The sequence below is a fragment of the Peromyscus maniculatus genome, chromosome 9 (assembly GCF_049852395.1).
Source record: "Peromyscus maniculatus bairdii isolate BWxNUB_F1_BW_parent chromosome 9, HU_Pman_BW_mat_3.1, whole genome shotgun sequence".
NCBI lineage: Eukaryota > Metazoa > Chordata > Mammalia > Rodentia > Cricetidae > Peromyscus > Peromyscus maniculatus.
Window position 1 is genome coordinate 8,939,908 of NC_134860.1, and position 19,626 is coordinate 8,959,533.

The following is a 19,626-nucleotide window of genomic DNA, read 5'->3' on the forward strand; positions in this document are numbered from 1 at the left end:
AACTAGTAATTTCAGATACTTTTCATTGGCATGGGTTTTGGTATATTGATACACATTTAAAGTTATTTTGTTTACACTGTATATATGTTTCTATCTTGCTTAAATGATTTTTGTATATTGATAAAAATTTAAGGTTATTTTTATTACAACATATTGTATGTATATTTTTATTTTTTTGAGGTTTTGTGCCTATGAAGTTCATTTGTTCTAGTTTTTAAAAGCTGTTATTATAATCTGTATAGGATAATCAGGAACATAGATTAGTGGTTAGTCATTTATAGCAATCAAAATTGTAAATATGTTAGGTATGCTTTCCAGATCATATAGAGATATATTTTAGATAGATAGATGGTCTTCAAGCCTTTCAAAGACCTACTATGGAATTTAAAATGTTTTGTTAACTTAGGGCTTTTCATGACAATGAGACAGATCTGCTCCTAGCAGTACCAATTTACTTCAGAGATGATGGGCATCAAAAATACTCCTTATGGAGTTTGTTTTCAATGTGGCAAGGCTAGCCATTTGGGCAAGAAGCTGCTCTTGCCTGGACTGTTAGACAGTGTGTTGTATAAACTGGACATGCAGGACCCACGGGAACATGACTTCTGAACTTTGCCCAAACTAGGCAGGATGGTGCTTCAGGGTTCCTGCTTCACAGGAGAAACTTCCAGACATTCTTCAGGACACAGAGGAAAGTGACTGACAAACTTTGCCAATATAGGTGGGATAGTCTTTCAAATTTCCTGCTTCATTGAAAAGTCTGCCTGATACTCTGGGCCTGTAGGCTGAAGATGGATACCCCAACATTGCAGAGGAATTTTGGGTGACTGTCTGGGCAGCTAAATGTCTCTGTTGTTAGATAATATTACACCTTTCTGGGTCTTTGATGGATTTGAAGACTAGATAGTTATAGTTACCATTTTTCTTAGTTATGATAGAAACTAAGTTAGGTGTAAAACTTTGGATTCACTAAGATAGGATAGATAATGCATTATTTTCTTTGAATATGCTAACTAAAAATGGACAGAATATTGTAAATGCAATTCCTACTTGATAATTTTTTTTTGTATATAGTTTGCTATGTTAAAGTTAAAACATTTATTTTTATTTAGACAAAAAGGAGGAAATGTTGTAGAATATCATTTTAAGGTGTGTGACTTTTGTTTATGTTGCATTTGTTTAACTCTGTGAAGCTGTGTTACTGTGTCTATCTAAAACACCTGATGGTCTAGTAAAAAGCAAAGCAAGAGAAAGGATACGCAGGGCTAGCAGGCAGAGAGAATATAGAGAGGGAGAAATCTGGGAGAAGAGAGCAAGGAATGAGAGAGAAGGAGGAGGACATCAGGGACCAGCCACCCAGCTACACAACCAGCAACTGAGTAAGAAAGAAAAGTATACAAGAATAGAGAAAGGTAAAAGCCCAGAGGCAAAAGCTAGATGGGATAATTTTAAGTTAAGTAAAGCTGGCTAGCAATGAGCCAAGCTAAGGCCAGACATTTATAGCTAAGAGTAAGCCATTGTGTGCGACTAATTTGGGAGCTGGGTGGCAGGTCTCCCAAAAAGAATAAAAAACAAAGTACAACAACAACCATGTATCCTCCCATCCATCTATCGATCCATCCATCCATCCATCCATCCACCCAGATATCATGCATCTATCCATCTGCCATTCAACCACCCACACATCCACCATGCATCTGTCTATCCATATATACATCCACCATCCAACCACAACTGTCATCCATCCATCCATACACCTATCTGTTGTGGAATATTATTTTAACTAGGCAAAGATGTGTTACATTTGTTTATGCTGCAGAATATTACTTTAACTGTGTAAAGGTGTGCTACTTTTGTTTACACTGCATTTTTTAAAATTATGTAATGATGTGTTGCATTTGTTTCACCTTGCCTGCCTAAGGCACCTGATTGGTCTAAAAAAGGGCTGAATGGCCAATAGTTAGGAGGAGAGAGATAGGCAGGATTGCCAGGCAGAAAGAATAAATAGGAGAAGAAACCCAGGCTTGAGGAAAGAATGAGAGAAGGAGGAGGAGAGAAGGAGGGAGACGCTTGGGATCAGGAGTCAAGCAGTCTCCAGTCAGCAGATATGAGAAGCAGTAAAAGTAAGCTATACAGAAGGAAAGAAAAATAAAAAGCCCTGAGGCAAAATGGAGATAAAGAGAAGCAGGTTCATTTAAGTTAAAAGAGATAACTAGAAATGAGCCTAAGATAGAACAAGCATTCAAAACTAGTAATAAGCTGGACGGCAGTGGTGCATGCCTTTAATTCCAGCACTCGGGACGCAGAGCCAGGTGGATCTCTGTGAGTTCGAGACCAGCATAGATTATAGAGCAAGATCCAGGACAGGCACCAAAACTACACAGAGGAATCCTGTCTTGAAAAACCAAACCAACCAAACAAACAAACAATAAGTCTCCATGTCATGATTTTGGAACTGGTTGGTGACCAAAAAGAAAAAAACCTGGTACATCCATCCACCTATCATCTAATCCATCATATGTCTATCCATGCACTATCTAGTCATCCATCCAGCTACTATCAATACATTCATTTATTCATATACCACTATCACGCACTAACTCAGTAGTTCTCAACATGTAGGTCACAATCCATTTGGGTAGTCAAACAACCCTTTTATAGGGGTCATCTAAGACCATCTGAAAACACAGATATTTACATTATGATTCATAACAATAGCAAAATTACAGTTATGAAGTAGTAATGAAAATAATTTTATGGTTGGGGGTGAACACAACATAAGGAACTACATTAAAGGGTTGCAACATTAGAAAGATTTAGAACCACTGCATTAACCCATCCATTCATCTGTCTATCAATTCACTATCCATCCATCCATCAACATGCATTTATAAATCTGTCTATTAAAGATCCATCCATCCATCCACTAAGTCACCATATATGTCTTCTGTGGGTTGAATGAGAAATGCTCCACCGTAGGTTCATGTATTTGAACATTTGACCTCCATTTGATGTCACCATTTGGGGGAGATTATAGAACCCTTAGGAGGTACAGACTTGGTGGAAGAAGTATATTTCAGGGGGGGGGCGCTTTAAGCGTTTATAGCTTCCTCCTACTTTCCTGAGCTCCCCCTCCACTCATCTCTGTCTCTCTGTCTCTGTCTCTCTCTGTCTGTTTGTTTCTCTCTCCTTTATACATGCTGTTCAAATGTGTTCAGGCAGCTTTCTTTTCAGAGTACGGGTCCTGGGATGTGTTGCTGGGGTGCACGTCGCAAATCGGCAATCAGGAGAATTTCAGGCATATTGAGTGGCGGGCAGGGGCAGGAGTCCAGGGCTAAGGGGAAGTCTTATGAAGACCTGCTTGACTGAGCTGAGCCCAAAGGGGAAAAAGCTTCCAGGCAGGTAGGCTAGGTGGAGTGCCCACAGCGCTGCCCCGCAAAATGAAGCTATTGCATGGCAATTTCATGACAACCTGTGGTGAGATGAGTGACAGGATCCAAAAGCACCTTAGCAATGGTGAGATCTTTTGATAACTGAATTCCATACTAAAACATGCTGTCCTGTATTTCATAAACTTGGTCTAGTGACTACTTTTTTGTAGAAGTCACTACAAAATTTGAAAATAGAGACCCTTCTCCAGAGATAGTTTGGGACTTACCAGTGGACCAGTGGAAGGCAGAAAGTAAGCCAGCAGGGTCACAACTGAGTGAAGTGCACAGAAAAGGCTACAAAAACGGGCAGGGACAGCCTCTGGGCTGCTGTGGCAGGGTAGAAGTTGGCACCCTATGCTTGGTGCATTAAAAAGCCCCTGGAGCTTTGACATGCAGGAGCATGATTTGAATTACACTGGCTTTTTTCTTTTGGAGCTAAAGGTTGAACTTAGGGCCTCGCCCATGCTAAGCATACACACCATCACAGAAACACAGCATTCCCAGCTCTGGAGTGTGTGTGTGTGTGTGTGTGTGTGTGTGTGTGTGTGTGTGTGTGTGGTTTGGTTTGGTTTTTGTTAGTACTAAGGCCTAAACCCAGGGCCTCTCCCATGTAAGGCAAGTGCTCTACAACTGAACTATATTCCCAGCATGTCCTATCCTGTTTTGTTTTTTAATGGCCTAGCTTCTGTAGGGAGAGGATCAAAGTCTGTCCCAGAAAGCACCAGGAAGAAGGCTGCAGGCAAGGTGTGAAAATAATGTGGGCCAGCTAGGAAGGAAGATGTTTGGGAACCAGCTGGGGTAGGTGGTAGCCACTTCTAAGCAGCGTGGATGTCATGGAGGAAGAAAGAGTGACCCCAAGAGACTTGTGGATCTGCCCGTCCAGGTTGTACTACTGCCTGTTCTGAGAAGGCAGGATGGCTGAGGGATGAGTGCACATGGAAGAAACATACAAAGCTCACTGGACCCCTTTGTAGTGACCAGGAGATGCCCCAGTGGGGATGCCTGGGGTTCGGGGAAGGAATGGGGTTTTATTTTGTATCCACCTGTGAACCTTTTGGGAGAAGGCAAGAGGCCTAATTTCTTGTTCTCTTCCCACATCAACACACTGGAAAGTGAATGGTTACTGGAGCGTCCTAGCCAGGCACTCTTTCAAATGTTGCAACCTTGTGATATTTGCAAGTACAGGGCACAGGAAACTTTGTGTGGGCTTGTATGGAAATAGGTGTCTGTGTGTGTGCATGAACTGTGCTCACAGATACACATGTATCTGCATACTCATGTGAGAGTCGGGGGTCAAGCCTGCTGGTAATGCCTGGCTCCACGGTCCCTGCACTCTGCTGCCGGGCTCGGAATCGTTCCTCCTCTACTCTGCAAGCAAGGGTGCTGAAAGGCACAAGCTCTCTGAAGACAGAGATGGTACGTGAATGGAGGAGCGAGTTCCAGAAGGAGCCCTGGAAGCCTGGTAAGAAAGGGCAGCCCACAGGCCTGGCAGCCCAGTGTGGAAAAAGAGCTATCAGACTGGCTCCAAGCCAACGCTCCCACCACCGTCTTAAACAATGCAGACTCAATCGGGCTGACCCCAGGGCCGGAGCCTCGCCCCTCTTCCCCTCTTCCCCAGAGAGAATGTATGTCTTAGCTTCTGTCCCAAGGTTGGGTAAACACTGACCTGGATCCACACAGACCAGAGAGGGAAGGCTACCCTGTGCACTCCTTGCCCTTCCGTGTCTCAGCTGTGTGGCCATGGATAAGTTACTAAACTTCTCCGAGCTTCACTTCCTCATCTATGCCTGGGACATTGCTGTCGACCCCTCCTTCTTTCCAGCACCTGTGGCTCTTTGCTCTCCCCAGTGTCCCTAGTGCCCTGGGGTTGACTGGGAGGGGGACCTTCCTCCTAGAACGGAGAACTCACTGCCGGAGCAGCCCCCACCCCCTGTAGGAGGAGCCTATGTTCAGCCCCCACCCCCTGTAGGAGGAGCCTATGTTCAGCCCCCACCCCCGTAGGAGGAGCCTATGTTCGCTAAGCTGGGGTGGGCATGTGGACACCGAGGCTCCCAATGGGGAGACTGTCATCCTGCTGGCACCGTTTCAGCACCCCTCCCTAACACCGCCTTCCCGGGATCTCCAGACCCAAACTGTCTAGTTCACACCACGGGAGGAAAGCGGAGGCTGGGAGGGAGGGGCACTTTCAAAGGTCAGAGAAAGGAATGCTTAATAGCCAGGAGAGCCTGCCTGAAGGCCGTCCTGATGCTGGGCAGTGGGCAAGGGACACCACGCGGCTGGTGTGCTCTCCCTAGCACCCTGTAACGCCTCAGCAGGGAGACAGACGTGGGAGGAGACGGCCAAGCAGGGCCCTACCCCGTCCCAGGCTGGGCGCCAGGCCTACCTGTCCACCAGAGCCTTGTAGCTGAGCACGCCAGAGATGAGGCTGGCTGCGAACCTGCAGGGACATGGAGAGACAGGAGGAGTCTTAGGAGTCTTGTGAGCCAGCTCTCCCTCCCCCCAACTCTCTCACTTTTCCTTTTTCCTTCCGAACTTCCTCCCCCCCCCCTTCCTTTCCCAGCCAGCGCCAGCGCGCTCCCCGCCTCTCCCTCTGCTTCAGACTCGCCCATCTATTGCCTGCCTTACACAGGCCCCCGTGTGCACTCACGGGGTGTGGGGCGTGCTGCCCCTCCCCCAGGCTGTCATTCCACCCCAGCCTCGGATTACAAATGGCCCTTGGGTGAGGGCTGAGAATGGCTTAGCTCTGGGGGTGGGGAGAGGAAGCCAGAATCACCTTGAGGAGGAAGAGGTGTCTGAAGGAGTGGTAGAGTGAGTGGCAGGAGAGGGAAGCTGAGGGGTGGGGTACCCCTGGGCAAGGCCAGCCCCTTGGCTGGATCTTCTGGGAAATGCTGTCTCCTGGGGCAAGCCTGCAATTTGGATCCTTTTAGTGGCTAATGAAAAGGAAAGTGAGTCCTGGGAGGAAAGCCTCGGGGACGGTGCCAGGGGACAGTGCTCTCTTAACTGGCCATGGATGACGAGACCTGACTTAATTGCATACGGGGGAAATGTCCCTCAGATGCAATTTGGAGAATTGTCTTCAGAATCCATCCATCCTCGTTCTTCCTTCTAGGGGAGAGGGGGGCAAGTGGGAGCCAGGCCTGGGCTGTGCCTCTGTTCACCCTATTGGGATAGTAAGAGGATGAAATTCTGACAGACTCCAAAAGGGGGGCCCTTCTCCCCTGCCCCTCGCCGCCACTGCCACCATCCTCAGTGCACCTAGAGGCCCTTCCAGCGGCTCACTGAGCTCTGAAATTGCAGCAGATGGCAGCTGTGCTGGCGGGGAGGGACGTCCCTCCTCCAGAAGTCTGTTTGGAGCAGGGCTCCAGGGGGCACAGGAAACTCTCAGACACCTGGAGCAGCATGTCCCAGCCGGGACTACTTTTAAATGACAGCTCACAGATCCAGCCGGGTCAAAACCACTGTGTGGGTCCCTGGGGTCCATGGCCCCCATTAGTGCCATCAAAAAAAAAAAAAAAAAAAAAGAATGTGTTTGGGGCAAGACTGTGTGTTTATTACTGAGCACTACCATGTCTAACCTCCCTCCTGGCCTGATGGTGCTGGGAGTTAATGTCCCGAGCCCCCGAAAGCTCAGCCAATGCACAAGCTCTGGCCTCTGCTTTCTGGCATGAGGTCAGGCCCCACATCTCGGGTGGGTTCCTCTGCTGCACACCCAGTGGCACCGTGGCCTTACCTTAGCTGGTCATTGGTGTCTTGGAAATGCTGCCGAGCAAAGATCACAGCTGGGCTAGAGTTGACTGGCAAGGCCAGGCGGTTATTGAGATACATGTCATTCAGCCAGTATTCAGATACCTGCCAGGGAGCACAGGGGAGGGGCACGTTACATCTGACCCCCTACACACCCCTCCTGATCAGGAGCTGTGCTAGCAGAAGTCATCAGTCCCATTGCGACTACCCTGGGTCAGCACCGCCCCCGCCCTGTGGATCCTTCAGTCATTCCACAAATGCACTAAGCTCCAGCTATGTGCTGAACCTGCAACTACCCAGTCTTCCAAGCCTGCCCTTCATCTCCACCCCATATTGTTCCCTTTATTCCTCCTCTGTCCCCATCTTCAATGATACATCCCTGCACTACCGGTAGGTCCTTGTTACGCCTCAGTCCTGCCTGTCACTGCACTCTGCCTTTTGAGCTCATCTCTATCCCCATCCTTCCACGTCCCTGTCCCTAGCTCTGGGCCCCATCTCTCCCAGTCTCTCACCTCTCTGTCTTCCTTCACCTTTCACATTCTGCGTCCCTCCCTCTCTTTCCCGTTATCTTCCATCCTGCCTGCCCCTCTCCTTTGTTATGCTACCCAACCTATGCTACCGGTCTGTTCCCCTCTATGGTCCAATCCCAATCTCCCCCCAATCCCACCCACCTATCGGCCTCACCCACATCCTCTCCTCTCCCTCCGTCCCCCACAGGGATCTCTTGTCAGCTTCTGTCCGGCAACCCTTACCCAGTTGGCTGTCTTCTCCTGCCTCTCCAAGAGCTTTTTCTGCAGGGTCTCACCCAGGCCACCAGGGGCCCCAAACTGCTTCACGATGGCCTGGCTTTTCCTGAACTGCTCCTCAGGTACCAGGTGCTGCATGCACTGCAGGTAAGTGGCCAGTGTCTGCTGCAGTGGGGGCACTGGCAATTTGGGTAGGTCCTGGAAAAGAGGGTTCATGGCACTCACTCCCCTTCCTTAATATGGCCCATACCTATCCTTGAGTTGACGCCAGGACATGTCCCATTCTGTCCCATCCACATTCCCCATTCTGGAACCTGTTTACCGGGCTTAGTTCAGCAGACTTGTAAATCAAAGGTCCTCCTGTTTGCTGTCCCTGCCCCTGTACTGTCCCTGGGTCTCAGGAAGGCACAGAAGGCAGATGACAGGCCCAGGTTCACACCCTGACCTTGCTTGGTCAGTTGTACGTCCTTGGGAAAGTCTCTCCCTCTGCAAGGGCCCAGCTCTTCATATGAAAAATGATCCTCTCACAAGACGGAAGGGATGACAGATGTGAGCGTGCTTACAGCCCGTAAAGGATGGGTCTGGGATGAAAGATCATTGGCGAGATTGCTGACTGCTGGTCACTCTTCATGGGGGAGCTCTTCCCAGCTGGTGCTCCAGGGTGTGTGTGCTCTCTTAGAGAGAGCCCCGTGGATTAAGACAGCTCTGCGTGGAGACATGGCTTCCTGGGGGTAGGGGCTAGCTCTGCCCTGTGCTTCTTGTTTCACACTTCCAGGTATGAAACCCAGGCAGAGGACTGGTTCCATGTGGGAACTGGAGCCACATAAGGAACAGTGGAGGTCTTTCCTGCCCAGATCTCTCCTCGAGTCATTTCACCCATAGGACACAAACAACAAATCTTCCTGCCTCCTGGACCCCAAGGGAACGAAAGAGAAAAATAATTGGTTCCCGTAGACGTATGTCAGGTTTGGTTAACTGGCCTTATCCCTCCAAAGGGAATTATGAGAAGAAGCCTGTGGTCTCTGGACTCCGGGTGAGGTGAGAGTCAGAAAGGAACCCCCCTGGACTCCTCCCACACGGGCATGGTGGGCTAAGGGTCTGTGTGCTTATGTCTTCATGTGTCACATAGCCAGGGTGGGGGGTTTTGTCAGTACACATGAGGAAACTAATCCACAGTGTGGAGAGACTAATCCTAGGTCACATAGTCAATGTGTTTTCTCCCCTCCTCTCCCTCCTCCCGTCGCCTCCCGACTCCCCTGCCCCACCACCATCCTTTGCCCTCCTCTCTCCCCTCCGCATCTCTCCCCTCCCCTCTCTCAGGGCCTTGCACACATTAGGCTGGCAGTCCTGTTGAGCTACACCCCCAGTTCACTCCTCCTCCTTTCTCTGGGATTTTCCTCTTCTCACAACCTTTCTGCTCTTCCCCCCTGTTTCCCTCTCTCAACCCTTGATAACAGAGAAGCAGATCTTTAATGCCTGCTGTTGCTTAAACTGTTGGCACACACAGCAGGGTGCCCTTCTTCGGGGATTCTTGTCTGTGAGGTGGTGAGTCAAGTTTCTGTAGGGTAGTTGAGGGCTCACCTACCCTGGTGGGCTGCTGAAAGCACCTGTCTTCTCCTGAGGCAGCCCTGGGTGTTGGCAGAAGAAGCACTGATGGATGAGTAAGTCCCACCTGTCTGATCCTGTCTCTGCAGCTCACTACTCTGGCTGGAGGTGGAGTGTCAGCACCAGCTTCTGGTGCTGCTGTCCTGGGGAACGTGACAAATGCAAGAGTGGGCCTGGCCAATGCCCCAGGTTGTTTAGCCGGCTTTAAGCAAGCCAGGTTGACCCCCCCCCCAGCCACTCTTGTTCCTCCTCTTATATTTATGGGGATCTGTGTGGATGGGGCAGGCAAATATCTCCAGAAAGCACAGAGCAAGCGGTGGTCTGGTCAAGAGTGGTGGCAGCTTTGACCAGAGTGTGCTGTGGTCCAGCCTGGGTGGAAGGGAAACAGTGGTGGGTAAGATGAACAAATCTCAGTTTAGGCATTTCAGCTCCAGGCATGGTTCCTCCCCTGACTGTTGTGGACCTCTGGCCTTGTGAAGACTCGGAATCCTGGAGTCTGCATGTTTCCTGGGTGGCTCCTATGAACCAGGCTCTGGACTGGTCTTAGAGACAGTGGAGAGACAGAGCCTGCCCTCCAGGAAGCTACATCCCAATACAGGGGAAGAAGAGGGACATGCCACGGGCTGTAGCAGCAGAAGCATGGGTCCACTATGGAACTTTGGGCAATGTAAGGAGCAAGTTCAAGGACAGAAGACGGAAAGTTCTGATAGGGCCAGGCGGAGGGGCGAGAAGGGTGTGGTAGAGGGACCAGCGCATGCAGGAACTTGAACTGAGATGCACTGCTCTATCTCTGGAAGGTTAGATGTAGCAGGAGGGAGGGTGCCTTCTCAGGGAGGCTGCCCAGGGAAGGTAGTGTTGTTTCAAAGCAGTGGAAAAGATGATGCCTAATGCTCCTGGGCTGAACTAGTGGCAGCAGTTGGAGCTGGGATGTGCCAGGGCTTGGGAAGGGGATTCAGCCTTGCCTAGGCAAGTACATTGGACTCGAAGCCATCTGAAGTAAAACTTGGGGTACAGTGAGGTTGGGAAAAGGTGAGGGAGATGGTGCCTGACTGGTGCCAGGGCCTCCCCCTTGGACTTCAGATTAAGAGGTATGGTCATCTGCGTTCCCCAGCAGCCTGAAGCTATGGCTGGCATGTAAAAGCCGCTTTTGCCCCCAAAGCCTTGACTCCTCATGTGGCCCACAAAGGAATGAAGAATGGGACGAAAGCCTGGCACCTCTGCTTTCATTTTGAATGTCCTCCACTTTGGGTCAGACTCCTGCCTGATTCTGCATGTAGGCATGATAACCACTCAAGGAGTATCTGTCTTTAAAAACAACAACAACAAACAAACAAACAAAAAACAACGAAGAGACAACAGCAGCATTACCTAACCTAACTCACCCCTCTACATGGCTGAAAGGACAAAGATAAGAGGAATTTAACGTAGCTGGGTGGTGGCAGTGCACACCTTTAATCTCAGCACTTGGGAGGCAGAGGCAGGTGGATCTCTGAGTGCAAGGCCAGCCTGGTCTACAGAGCAAGTTCCAGGACAGCCAAAGCTACCCAGAGAAATCCTACCCTCCCCCCCAGAAAAAAAAAAAACAAAATAAAACAAAGAGAAACTTAACCATCTCTCACAGATTTTCCAATGCCCCAGACCCTCCAGAGGTACCTAAACCTCTCCAGCCATTGTTCTAAATACCTTGCCCTTCCACAAACAGCACCATCTGAAGCCTTACAGAACAGACAATCCTTCAAATCAGGGTAATTATTCATAATAAGGAAGCTTCCTTCTGGACCAGGAAAACACTGAAAACCAAACTGCTTCCCCTGAATGGTCATAGAAGAAACTTCTTCTGACTATTTTGCGGAATCATAGCTGACATAATGACCAACCAGACCCCATCTTAAGTCTGGATCATGACTGTTTAATTGTATGTGTTTCTGCTCCTATGCCAATTCTTCCTCTAAAAACTCCAGTTTATGGCCAGGCCTTGAAGATAGATTTAGAATCCCTGGACTTCTTTACCTTTTCATCTTCCCAATGTGTCAATTGATTAAGTCTCTATCCTCTGCCTTTTTACCATAGTGCCAGCTTAATTGATATATTGAGGACAGATGACTCAGTCTAGGCTTTTGGAACTACTAGAACCAGAGCTGGGGCTTTTGCCTTAAAACTCCAGTAATGGGGCTCCTAGCCCTTCAGGCCCAATCAGACTCCTCTGAAGAACAGGATGGGGCTGCAGTCTGGCCTTTTGCCTAGGCTAAGAATGACACGGGCCAATCTTTTAGAGCTGTGGGGGTACATCCTCCGCCCCACTAACCCAAAACCTGCATAGATGCACAGTCAAGATTTCTACCAACCTACTCTTTATTTCCCCCAAGAGGCTAAAGCTGCTATTTAGCTTGTTGGACCAAGAGAATACAGAGCTGGGGGACAATCGAGGGGCCAGTGCCACCCAGGACTGTTCCGGGAATAAGAGTGTGTGAGAGGAGAGATCGGGGATAAGACACATGGATCAGAAAGTTACTTACCAGCTCCTCCTCACTGCTAGAAGGTTTGGCAGCCATCTTTTGGGGGACCTTTTCCAGGATGGGCATCTTGATGATTCTTGCTCCAGAGTAGCAGAACTATGGACCTTGGAACAGAGAAGAAGTGGTATCACAGAAAGCCACTTAGGCCAGAATGAATCCCTCACCTCCCATAGCCTTACCTCCATACTAGAAAGAGGCCAGAGCCTGACACTCGTGTGTAGGGAACTCAGTGCTGCTCTGACTGCTATCTCAGACCTCTGTCCTGTGCCCCTGACCACAGTGACTTCTCTGAATCCAGAGGCAGGGGGCAGAGGGGAGATGAGTCCTGCCTTGAGCCACCAGCTGGAACCTGCTTCTTGAAGCTGCTGTGACTCAAGGCTAGCTGACCACCTCAAGTAGCACTGGGAGGACCTGGGCTGGGCTTGCTCACTCCCAACCTAGCAGGATCAGAGCACTAGCTTTGGTTTGCCTGGAACTCACCTGATACACACTGTGCTGGTCTCAATTTTTACCCAAAACCGTAGCTCCTCAAGGGCAAAACTATACCAACTGTGTTCAGATTTTCCTCTAGGATGCCTGACCTGGGTCAGGTATGGAGTAGAGAGGATGTGAGTTCAGAAAGCTCCCTCCTCACCTGTGTGTGTTTGAATGTGTGTGTGTGCATGCTTGAGTGCCCTCCAGTCTTCTAAGGCGCTGAATTCTGTGTGACATTCTGGGCTGCTTGAGGACTCTGGGGTCTGCTAGCAGAGTGGTGACTTGGGTAGTCTCTGGTACCATGGGAATATGGAAGGACACGGTACTGAAAGATAGGTAGTCAAGACCTCTTAGGGTCTCTGACCTGGGAAAGGCACATTGATTTGGAAGGTGCAGTAGAAATAAACTAGGCTGAGAATGACAGGGGCCAATCTTTTAGGGCTGTGGGGTACATCCTCCACCCCACTAAACCAAAACCTGCACAGACGCACAGTCAAGATTTCTACCAACCTACTCTTTATTTCCCCCCAAGAGGCTAACACTGCTGTTTAGCTTGTTGGAGCAGCAGCAGCAGCAGCAGCAGCAGCAGCAGCAGCAGCCTCTCTCAGAGCCAAGCACAGCCAGGTGCTGGCAGAAGGCTCAGCTCATCCTGGGGAGAGGCCAATCAGAAAGGTGGAAGAACCAGACTCAGGGATAGAAAAGTCTGGGAATGCCTGGCCCCACTGAACAGAGAACGTAAAGGCTTTGGAGGTTTGCACAGGCACTCCCAATACAATAGTCCTTGAGCCCAACCGTGCCCAGAAATTGCCGATGAAGATGTGGATGTTCTGTTGATTACTTTGAGGGGGTCAACCAAGCCAAGGTCAAGTTGATAAAGGCTCTACAGATTATTCAGCCAATGCTTCCTCTTGTGCCATCTAAGGAGTGGGAAGGGGAAAACACTGGCCAGCCTTCAGAGGACTTCTTATCTTGGAGAGGAGAATGGACCCCTGCCAGCTGCCATGCTGATGGGTGTCCCCTTGTCTTCCCCAAGCCCCGGCTCCTTCCTCCTTACCTCCTTTGCCCAGGCTTAAAGAGTTTGTATGTGTTTATCTTCCCCTGGTTTGGTACCGTCCCATTTCTGCTTCTGCTGGCTTGGCATGTGGGGGGCTACTGGGAGAGGTCTCTGCTCTGCCATGAAGGCCACCACCAGTCTGATCTGGCTGCCCAGGCTCTCTGTGCTTCCACTCTTGCAGAAGTATCACCTGGCCCTCTGGCACTCCCTACCTTCCCAAGGATGGTTGGAGAAAACTGGGGCCCAGGGATGACAGCAACAGCCCCTGGTATTGGACACCAAAACCACAGACCTTGGGCTTGGTAGATGGTAGGTGAAGTAAAAATAACATAGGTGGGCGGGTAAAGATGAAGGGAGTCCTCAGCCCTGATTATCAAGCCCTCCCAGCCCAGGCATCCGGGAAGCAGAATCCCGCAGTCTCCTGAATGTACCCCGACGACCACTGGTGCCTGGGACGCTGAGGACTCCGAGAGTCTCCTGGGAGCTGTCCCTCCGTGGACAGCTCCTCCGGAGGGACAGTGCCTGCATCTGAGGCGCTCCGTGGCTCAGCTCTTCGCGCCAGCAGCCAGCGCACGGATGCCCAGCCCTCCTCACCTGCTCTCCTGGGCTGTTCTGCGCCGAACCGGCGCTGCTCCACACCAAGCAGGGCTGTAGGCGGCTGTGTGAGCCAGAAGGACCAGGGAGGGGGTGGCAGCAGCGTCAGAGATTGGGGCCGCTGCCTAGGTCCGTAGTAGAGCCTCCGACGACGACGTTGCCGGGTCCCAGCAGCCGCCCTACTGACAGCAATCAAACCAGCCCCACCTCTCTCAACTCCCTCCCCTTCCTCCTCCCTCTCCTTCTCTTTTTTTCCCTCCCCCGTCCCTCCCTCCCTCTTCCTCCTCACTGTCCTCTGCTTCCCCCACCCCACGCCCCGCCCTGCGATTCCCTTCTTCTGTCCTCAAAACCTGTCTCGGACAGCTTCCCGGATGAGTTCGTGAGCTGGCATCGCAGTTAGGCCCTGGAAAGGGGCACAGAACATTGTCCTACTAATGCCCATCGCTCCCCCGGAGCCTTCGACAGTGCCCATTTGTATCCCCCATCCCCATGGTCTCCTGTGTAGCTGCTTATGGAGAACCCTGCAGAGTGTTTGGGTCAGAAGAAAATTTGCCCCTCCTAACAAGCTAGACCAGACTGGGACCCTGCTGCAGCCCTTTAAATATTATAATTAATGACTGTGTTGGCCATTCGGGGACCTCCTTTCCTTTCTTTTACCATGGCATTCCTGCAGGCTCTTTGGGGAGGGAGGAGGAGACAAGGGAACATAGACTTGGTCCACTCTGATGGCAGGCAGGGATTGTTTAGGGACTCAACCAAAGGCCCACAGACACTTCTCCCAGGCAAAGTACCCCCCTTGTTCATATATATATCACAAGCAGACCCACAGACAAGACAGACAGACAGACAGACAGACAGACAGACAGACACACACACACACACACACACACACACACACACACACACACACCAGTACACACATACAGCTTACCCCAACCCAACTGCTTCTCCACTCTGAAATCTGAGGGCTCCACGGACAGACAGCAGGATCCAGGAATGGGTGTACTGCCTACAGCCTGGGCCTCCACCATGGGAAATGAAGGATGGGAAACTTCCCTGATATCCCTGAATGGCTACTTTTATTCAGGACAGGGAGGGCTAGGGATTGGCACCAGCTCTCACATCCACATTCCTTCCCTTCTCCATTCAAACTGGCATGACTGAGAAAAGTCAGACCCACAGGCGACTGGTCTCCCCTTCCTCAGATAATAGAGCGTAGCTCCTTAAGGAACACTGCCCCCAGGCTGGAACCCTCAAAGCTGAGGACTGCCTCCCCCTTCTCTGCAGAAAACAGCCCCCTCCTGCTCCCTTCTTAACAAGATGAGATGAAATCCCAGTGTGTAGGAAAAGCCAGTTCAGGCATCAAGAGCTTCTGGTACCAACTGTCCTCCAAGGCCAGGCACATCCTCAGGCTCCCTCGGGTGGAACCTCCAGGTGCTGCACTGAGCTTGGAAAGGGGGACTATGGTGTGTGTGTGTGTGTGTGTGTGTGTGTGTGTGTGTGTGTGTGTAGGTATCCATAGGGAGAGCCCTATTTGAACTTGTTTTCTTTTTCTAGGCAGCAAAGGAGCCTATGGGCTCTCATTCCTCCTCAGGCCTGGATTGAACCTGTGAAACCCAGACCAGCCATCTCTCCGCTCAGGTTTTGTGTGACACCACCCACCCATCAGTAAAGAGACGGCCTCCTCAGACAGATATGGTTTATTAATTCAGGCCGGAAGCACCGGGGTGCAGCAGATCAAGTTTGGCACTGGAAAGATCCGCAGGAAGGACAAACAGTTGCATGACTATTTTGGGGCACTCGGTCGGTGATTGGAGATCACCCCGCACACCTCTTCACCTCTGCCAGGAGCCCAATAGCTTCTCATGCCTCCCTGCTCCATTCCCTCAACGGATTAGACAGTGTGTATGGGAAGGGGGTTAGATTGAGATGGGTCATGGAGAAGGGATCCCAACAAGGGAATTCAAGACTGGAGAGGGTACTAGGGTACTCGCTGAAGGAGGTGGGCCCCGAGCCATAGTTGGCCAGTGCTCTCGCAGAATGCCCACCTTGACCTAAACGGGGAGAGCAGGTGGCCTGGAGGAGAAGCGGGTCTGCTAGCTGCGAGTGTAGTAGCTGTAGTCATCCTCGCACCCATCAAAAGGGCCAGGCGGGCTGCAAGGTTCGCCGCCGTCCGTGCCCTGCACCGAACGCTCACGCAGGCGCACCGCGTCGTACAGACCCTGCGGAGGTTCATCAAGCAGCACATCGCGCTCAGAACGCGAGCGTGTGAGGAGGCCCACGTTACGCAAGAGCAATAGGACCGGTGCATAGAGCAGGTTGGCCAGGCCCATGCCAAGACTGAGCTGCTCAAAGCCAAGCGAGTGAACGATATGGCCTGCCACTATGGGCCCGAGAGCATAGGCCACAGAATAGGAGATGTCAGCTATGGCATAGACGCTGCCATAGACTGATACGTGGCGCACGTCCACCAGGAAGGCGAGCGTGGGTAGCAGCGCCGTGTCCACTAACGCGATGCCGAAGCAGAGGCCGCAGAGCGAGACGACTAGCGGCGCGAAGGAGCGGCAGGCAGGCATGATGCACGAGCTCACTCCAATCACCGCTAGCCCGAGAGCGCCATACAGCCACTGCAGGTGTGGATAGCGCGCCGCTAGGCGCACGGTGAGATAGACGCCTAACACGTGCGGCACAAAAGCCGGCAGCCAAGCCATGCCCATCTCCCACTCGGATGCCGCCATTGTGTGCTTCATCCATGTGGCGATGGTGGGCTCGAGGAACGCGAGGGGAATGTTACAGGTCGTGAGCGCGCCGGCTACCACAGCGATGTAAGGGTCCAGCATGAGGCGATGGATAGGGGTGCCCACAGGCAGGTTGGCCCGCGCCCGAGCCGCCGCCGAGAAGGGCTTAGCCACCGCCAGCAGCAGCAGCGCGTCGAAGAGCGACACGGCAGCTAACACTAGAAAGGGCACGCGTTTGCCGGCGAACTCGTAGAGGATACCCCCAAAGGGTGGCGCCACCAGACTTCCAAAGCTGATGAAGGCCAGCGCCACGCCCAGGGCACGACTGCGCTCAGGCTCCTCCGGATACTTGTCGGCGATCATGGCAATGCCAGACGTGTCCGCGAAGGCTGAGCCCAGGCCTTGTAGACTGCGCGCCGCGAAGAGCGTGGCATAGTCCTCTGCGAAGGCAAACATGACTGTAGAGGCGAACATGACGCCCAGGCCAATAAGCAGTGGCACGTCGTAGCTCATGCGATCAATGAAAGGCCCGCTCAAGGGGTTCACCAGAAGCTGCAGGATGGCCTTGGAAGCAAACAACACCCCTATCTTCACATCTTCACTTTCTGTAGGGTAGCGAGGCCGCAGAATTGATCGGGTAGACCCAGCAGCCGTCGGGGACGCCGAGGTGTTGCCCAAGTAGGCACTGGCATTAGCCAGAGTGGGCGGCGGCAGGGTGGGTTCCCACACCTCAGAGACCAGGGTAGGGCTCTCGCTGCCCCCTCGCATGTGGGCGATATAGTCGGGAACAATGGGCACGATGACCATGTACAACATGTTGTCCAGTAACAGTGCAACGCACACGATGACCAGCACGAGCCGTCGCTGCCTCTGGGGCTCTTGTAGCGCGGCTCCCACCGCTTCTGACAGCTTGGTGGCCGCCGCCCGGGCCTGCCCCGTTGGCGCGGTGGATTCCATGCCCCCACCCGCTGCTCTTCCGAAGACGCCTCTGCCGGAGTCGGGTGCCGGCGTCCCGCAGTGCAGAGGCTAGGGTATGGGACTTCGGGGGCGCGGTCCTAGCCGCGTAGCGCCCCCTGTGCTTCAGGTGGCTGTGGGGCTCATATCCCTGAGCTCAGAGAAAAGCAAGGACTGTCCCGCGCGGCGCCGCTGCTCTTAGCTGCTCCAGGGACCAGTTGCCGATGTTTCAGGTGCAGCCGCGGAGGCGGGCAAGCAGAGGGGCTGAGGCGGGAGACTGGACGCGCGGTGCCCAGAGAGCGCAGGAGCAGCCCCTGCCAAGCAGAGAGGCAGTGTGCGCCCGCCCAGGGGCATGCTGCCACCACCCGCCGTCTCTCCAGCCCCGCCGCCGCGCTCCCCACCCCGCGCGTCCGCTCTTGCCTCTTTCTCCGCCGCCGCCGCCTCTCTTTTTTTTTTTCTCCTTCCACTTGGGGCTATGACGCGGTGAGTCTCGGCCCCCGAGTGATGCCCCGGCCACTGGCGTGGCTCATGCTAATGCGACGTCGTCGGGGCGGGGGCCAGGGGCGGGGCGCGTCCGGGCAGGGGTCCGCTTCCCAGATGAGCCCAGGCTGGAAGCCAGGGGAAGGGGTCTTGGGGAGCAAGAGTCTTAGACAAGCCCCTGGGGATGGGTGCGCCGTGGGAGGAACCGGCTCTCTATTCCCCCCAATTCTGGGACCTATAGGGGTGAGGCCCCGTTCTTCCCTACTTGGTAGGAGGGGTGCGGCAGCTGGTTCCCCGCAGCCTGGTGGGAGATGGGACAGCCGGGGGCTCTAGACCTCCTCCTCAGCCTGGACCTCGGCGCACAGCGGGCATGGAGCCCCCGAGGTGAGCCGTGCTGCCTCCATCTGTTCTCACAGCTGGAACGCGCAGCCGGGACCCTGGGGCACAGCGCGAGCAACCCCCTTCCTCAACCCCGCCCCCAGCCCCTCTCGTCCCCCTCCTCCGGGAAGGGAGGGGGGAGGTACATAGACTTCAGGGTCTGATTCCGACCCACCTGCCCTTGGGCAGAATGTCTTGGCAGCGATTTCCCGACTGTGCGCGTGTGAGGACTGAGGGGAGGAGTCGTTCCCCGCACCCAGGGTCCTGGACGTCAGCGCTAACCCTTTTTGACCCACCCCCCATCCCCCGCCTGGATTCTCCCTTTCCGCTTTCCCGGGCTCGGGTCCCCCTCCCATTCCCCCCGCTCCCCGCCTCTTCTCCCTTTCTCCTCTCCTTCTCCTCATTCTAACTCCTCCCAGGTCCTCTTCTCTCCAGACCAAGCCCTCCCTTGGCTCTGGCGAGCCTCCGCCCACTTTTCTGCATAACCCCCTCCCCCCTCAGCCGCCTCCAAGCCCTGAGTGGGCTCACAAGTGGTGTGGCACTACTAAGAAGCCCTGCATGGACGCCTCTGGGGCTCACGTGGCAGGGCCTCCGCAGCTTTGCTGTCAATAGAGGCTCGAGAAGGCTCACCTTCCTTCCGGGAGGGTTGCACAGGCTGAGACTCCTGGTTTGCAGCCGACAAGCTAAGCAGATCAGGCTATGCGCTGGGCCCGGGGTGTCCTCAGACGAACTTTGACCCTAGATGGCCCGTGAGGCCCGTGTTCCAGTCCACAGACTGGCAGAAGAGAGGGTACTGGTCAGCTGAGATGGGGGGTGGGGGGTGGGGGTTGATGTTGAGATTGCAGTTTCTCTGTCTTCCGTAGTCAGAGGAGCCTTCAGATGCTTCTAGCCTTCAGATCCCAAGCTAGCATG

The 19,626-nt window shown here is 52.8% G+C and overlaps 2 protein-coding genes across 2 annotated transcripts in view; both read right to left on the reverse strand.

The window, feature by feature from the left end:
• Positions 1-14,276, reverse strand: part of Chat (choline O-acetyltransferase) — a 57,698-nt gene extending 43,422 nt beyond the window's left edge. The window contains exons 1-5 of the mRNA XM_015995640.3: positions 14,165-14,276; positions 12,043-12,146; positions 7,928-8,119; positions 7,162-7,280; positions 5,815-5,868 (exon numbers count right to left, since the gene is read on the reverse strand). Coding sequence (XP_015851126.1) covers positions 5,815-5,868; positions 7,162-7,280; positions 7,928-8,119; positions 12,043-12,108 — 431 coding nt within the window. The 5' untranslated portion in view covers positions 12,109-12,146; positions 14,165-14,276. The remainder of the gene's footprint in view (positions 1-5,814; positions 5,869-7,161; positions 7,281-7,927; positions 8,120-12,042; positions 12,147-14,164) is intronic.
• Positions 14,277-15,853: 1,577 nt separating this feature from the next.
• On the reverse strand, positions 15,854-18,397 carry Slc18a3 (solute carrier family 18 member A3). The gene has a single exon (XM_006976724.3). It carries the CDS (start codon positions 17,857-17,859, stop codon positions 16,261-16,263), a length of 1,599 nt encoding a protein of 532 aa, XP_006976786.1. The 5' UTR covers positions 17,860-18,397; the 3' UTR covers positions 15,854-16,260.
• Between the last annotated feature and the right edge of the window lie 1,229 nt (positions 18,398-19,626).

Bases quoted from the DNA above. Each gene is read 5' to 3' on its own strand.
- Slc18a3 (XM_006976724.3), bottom strand. From the start codon at position 17,859: ATGGAATCCACCGCGCCAACGGGGCAGGCCCGGGCGGCGGCCACCAAG.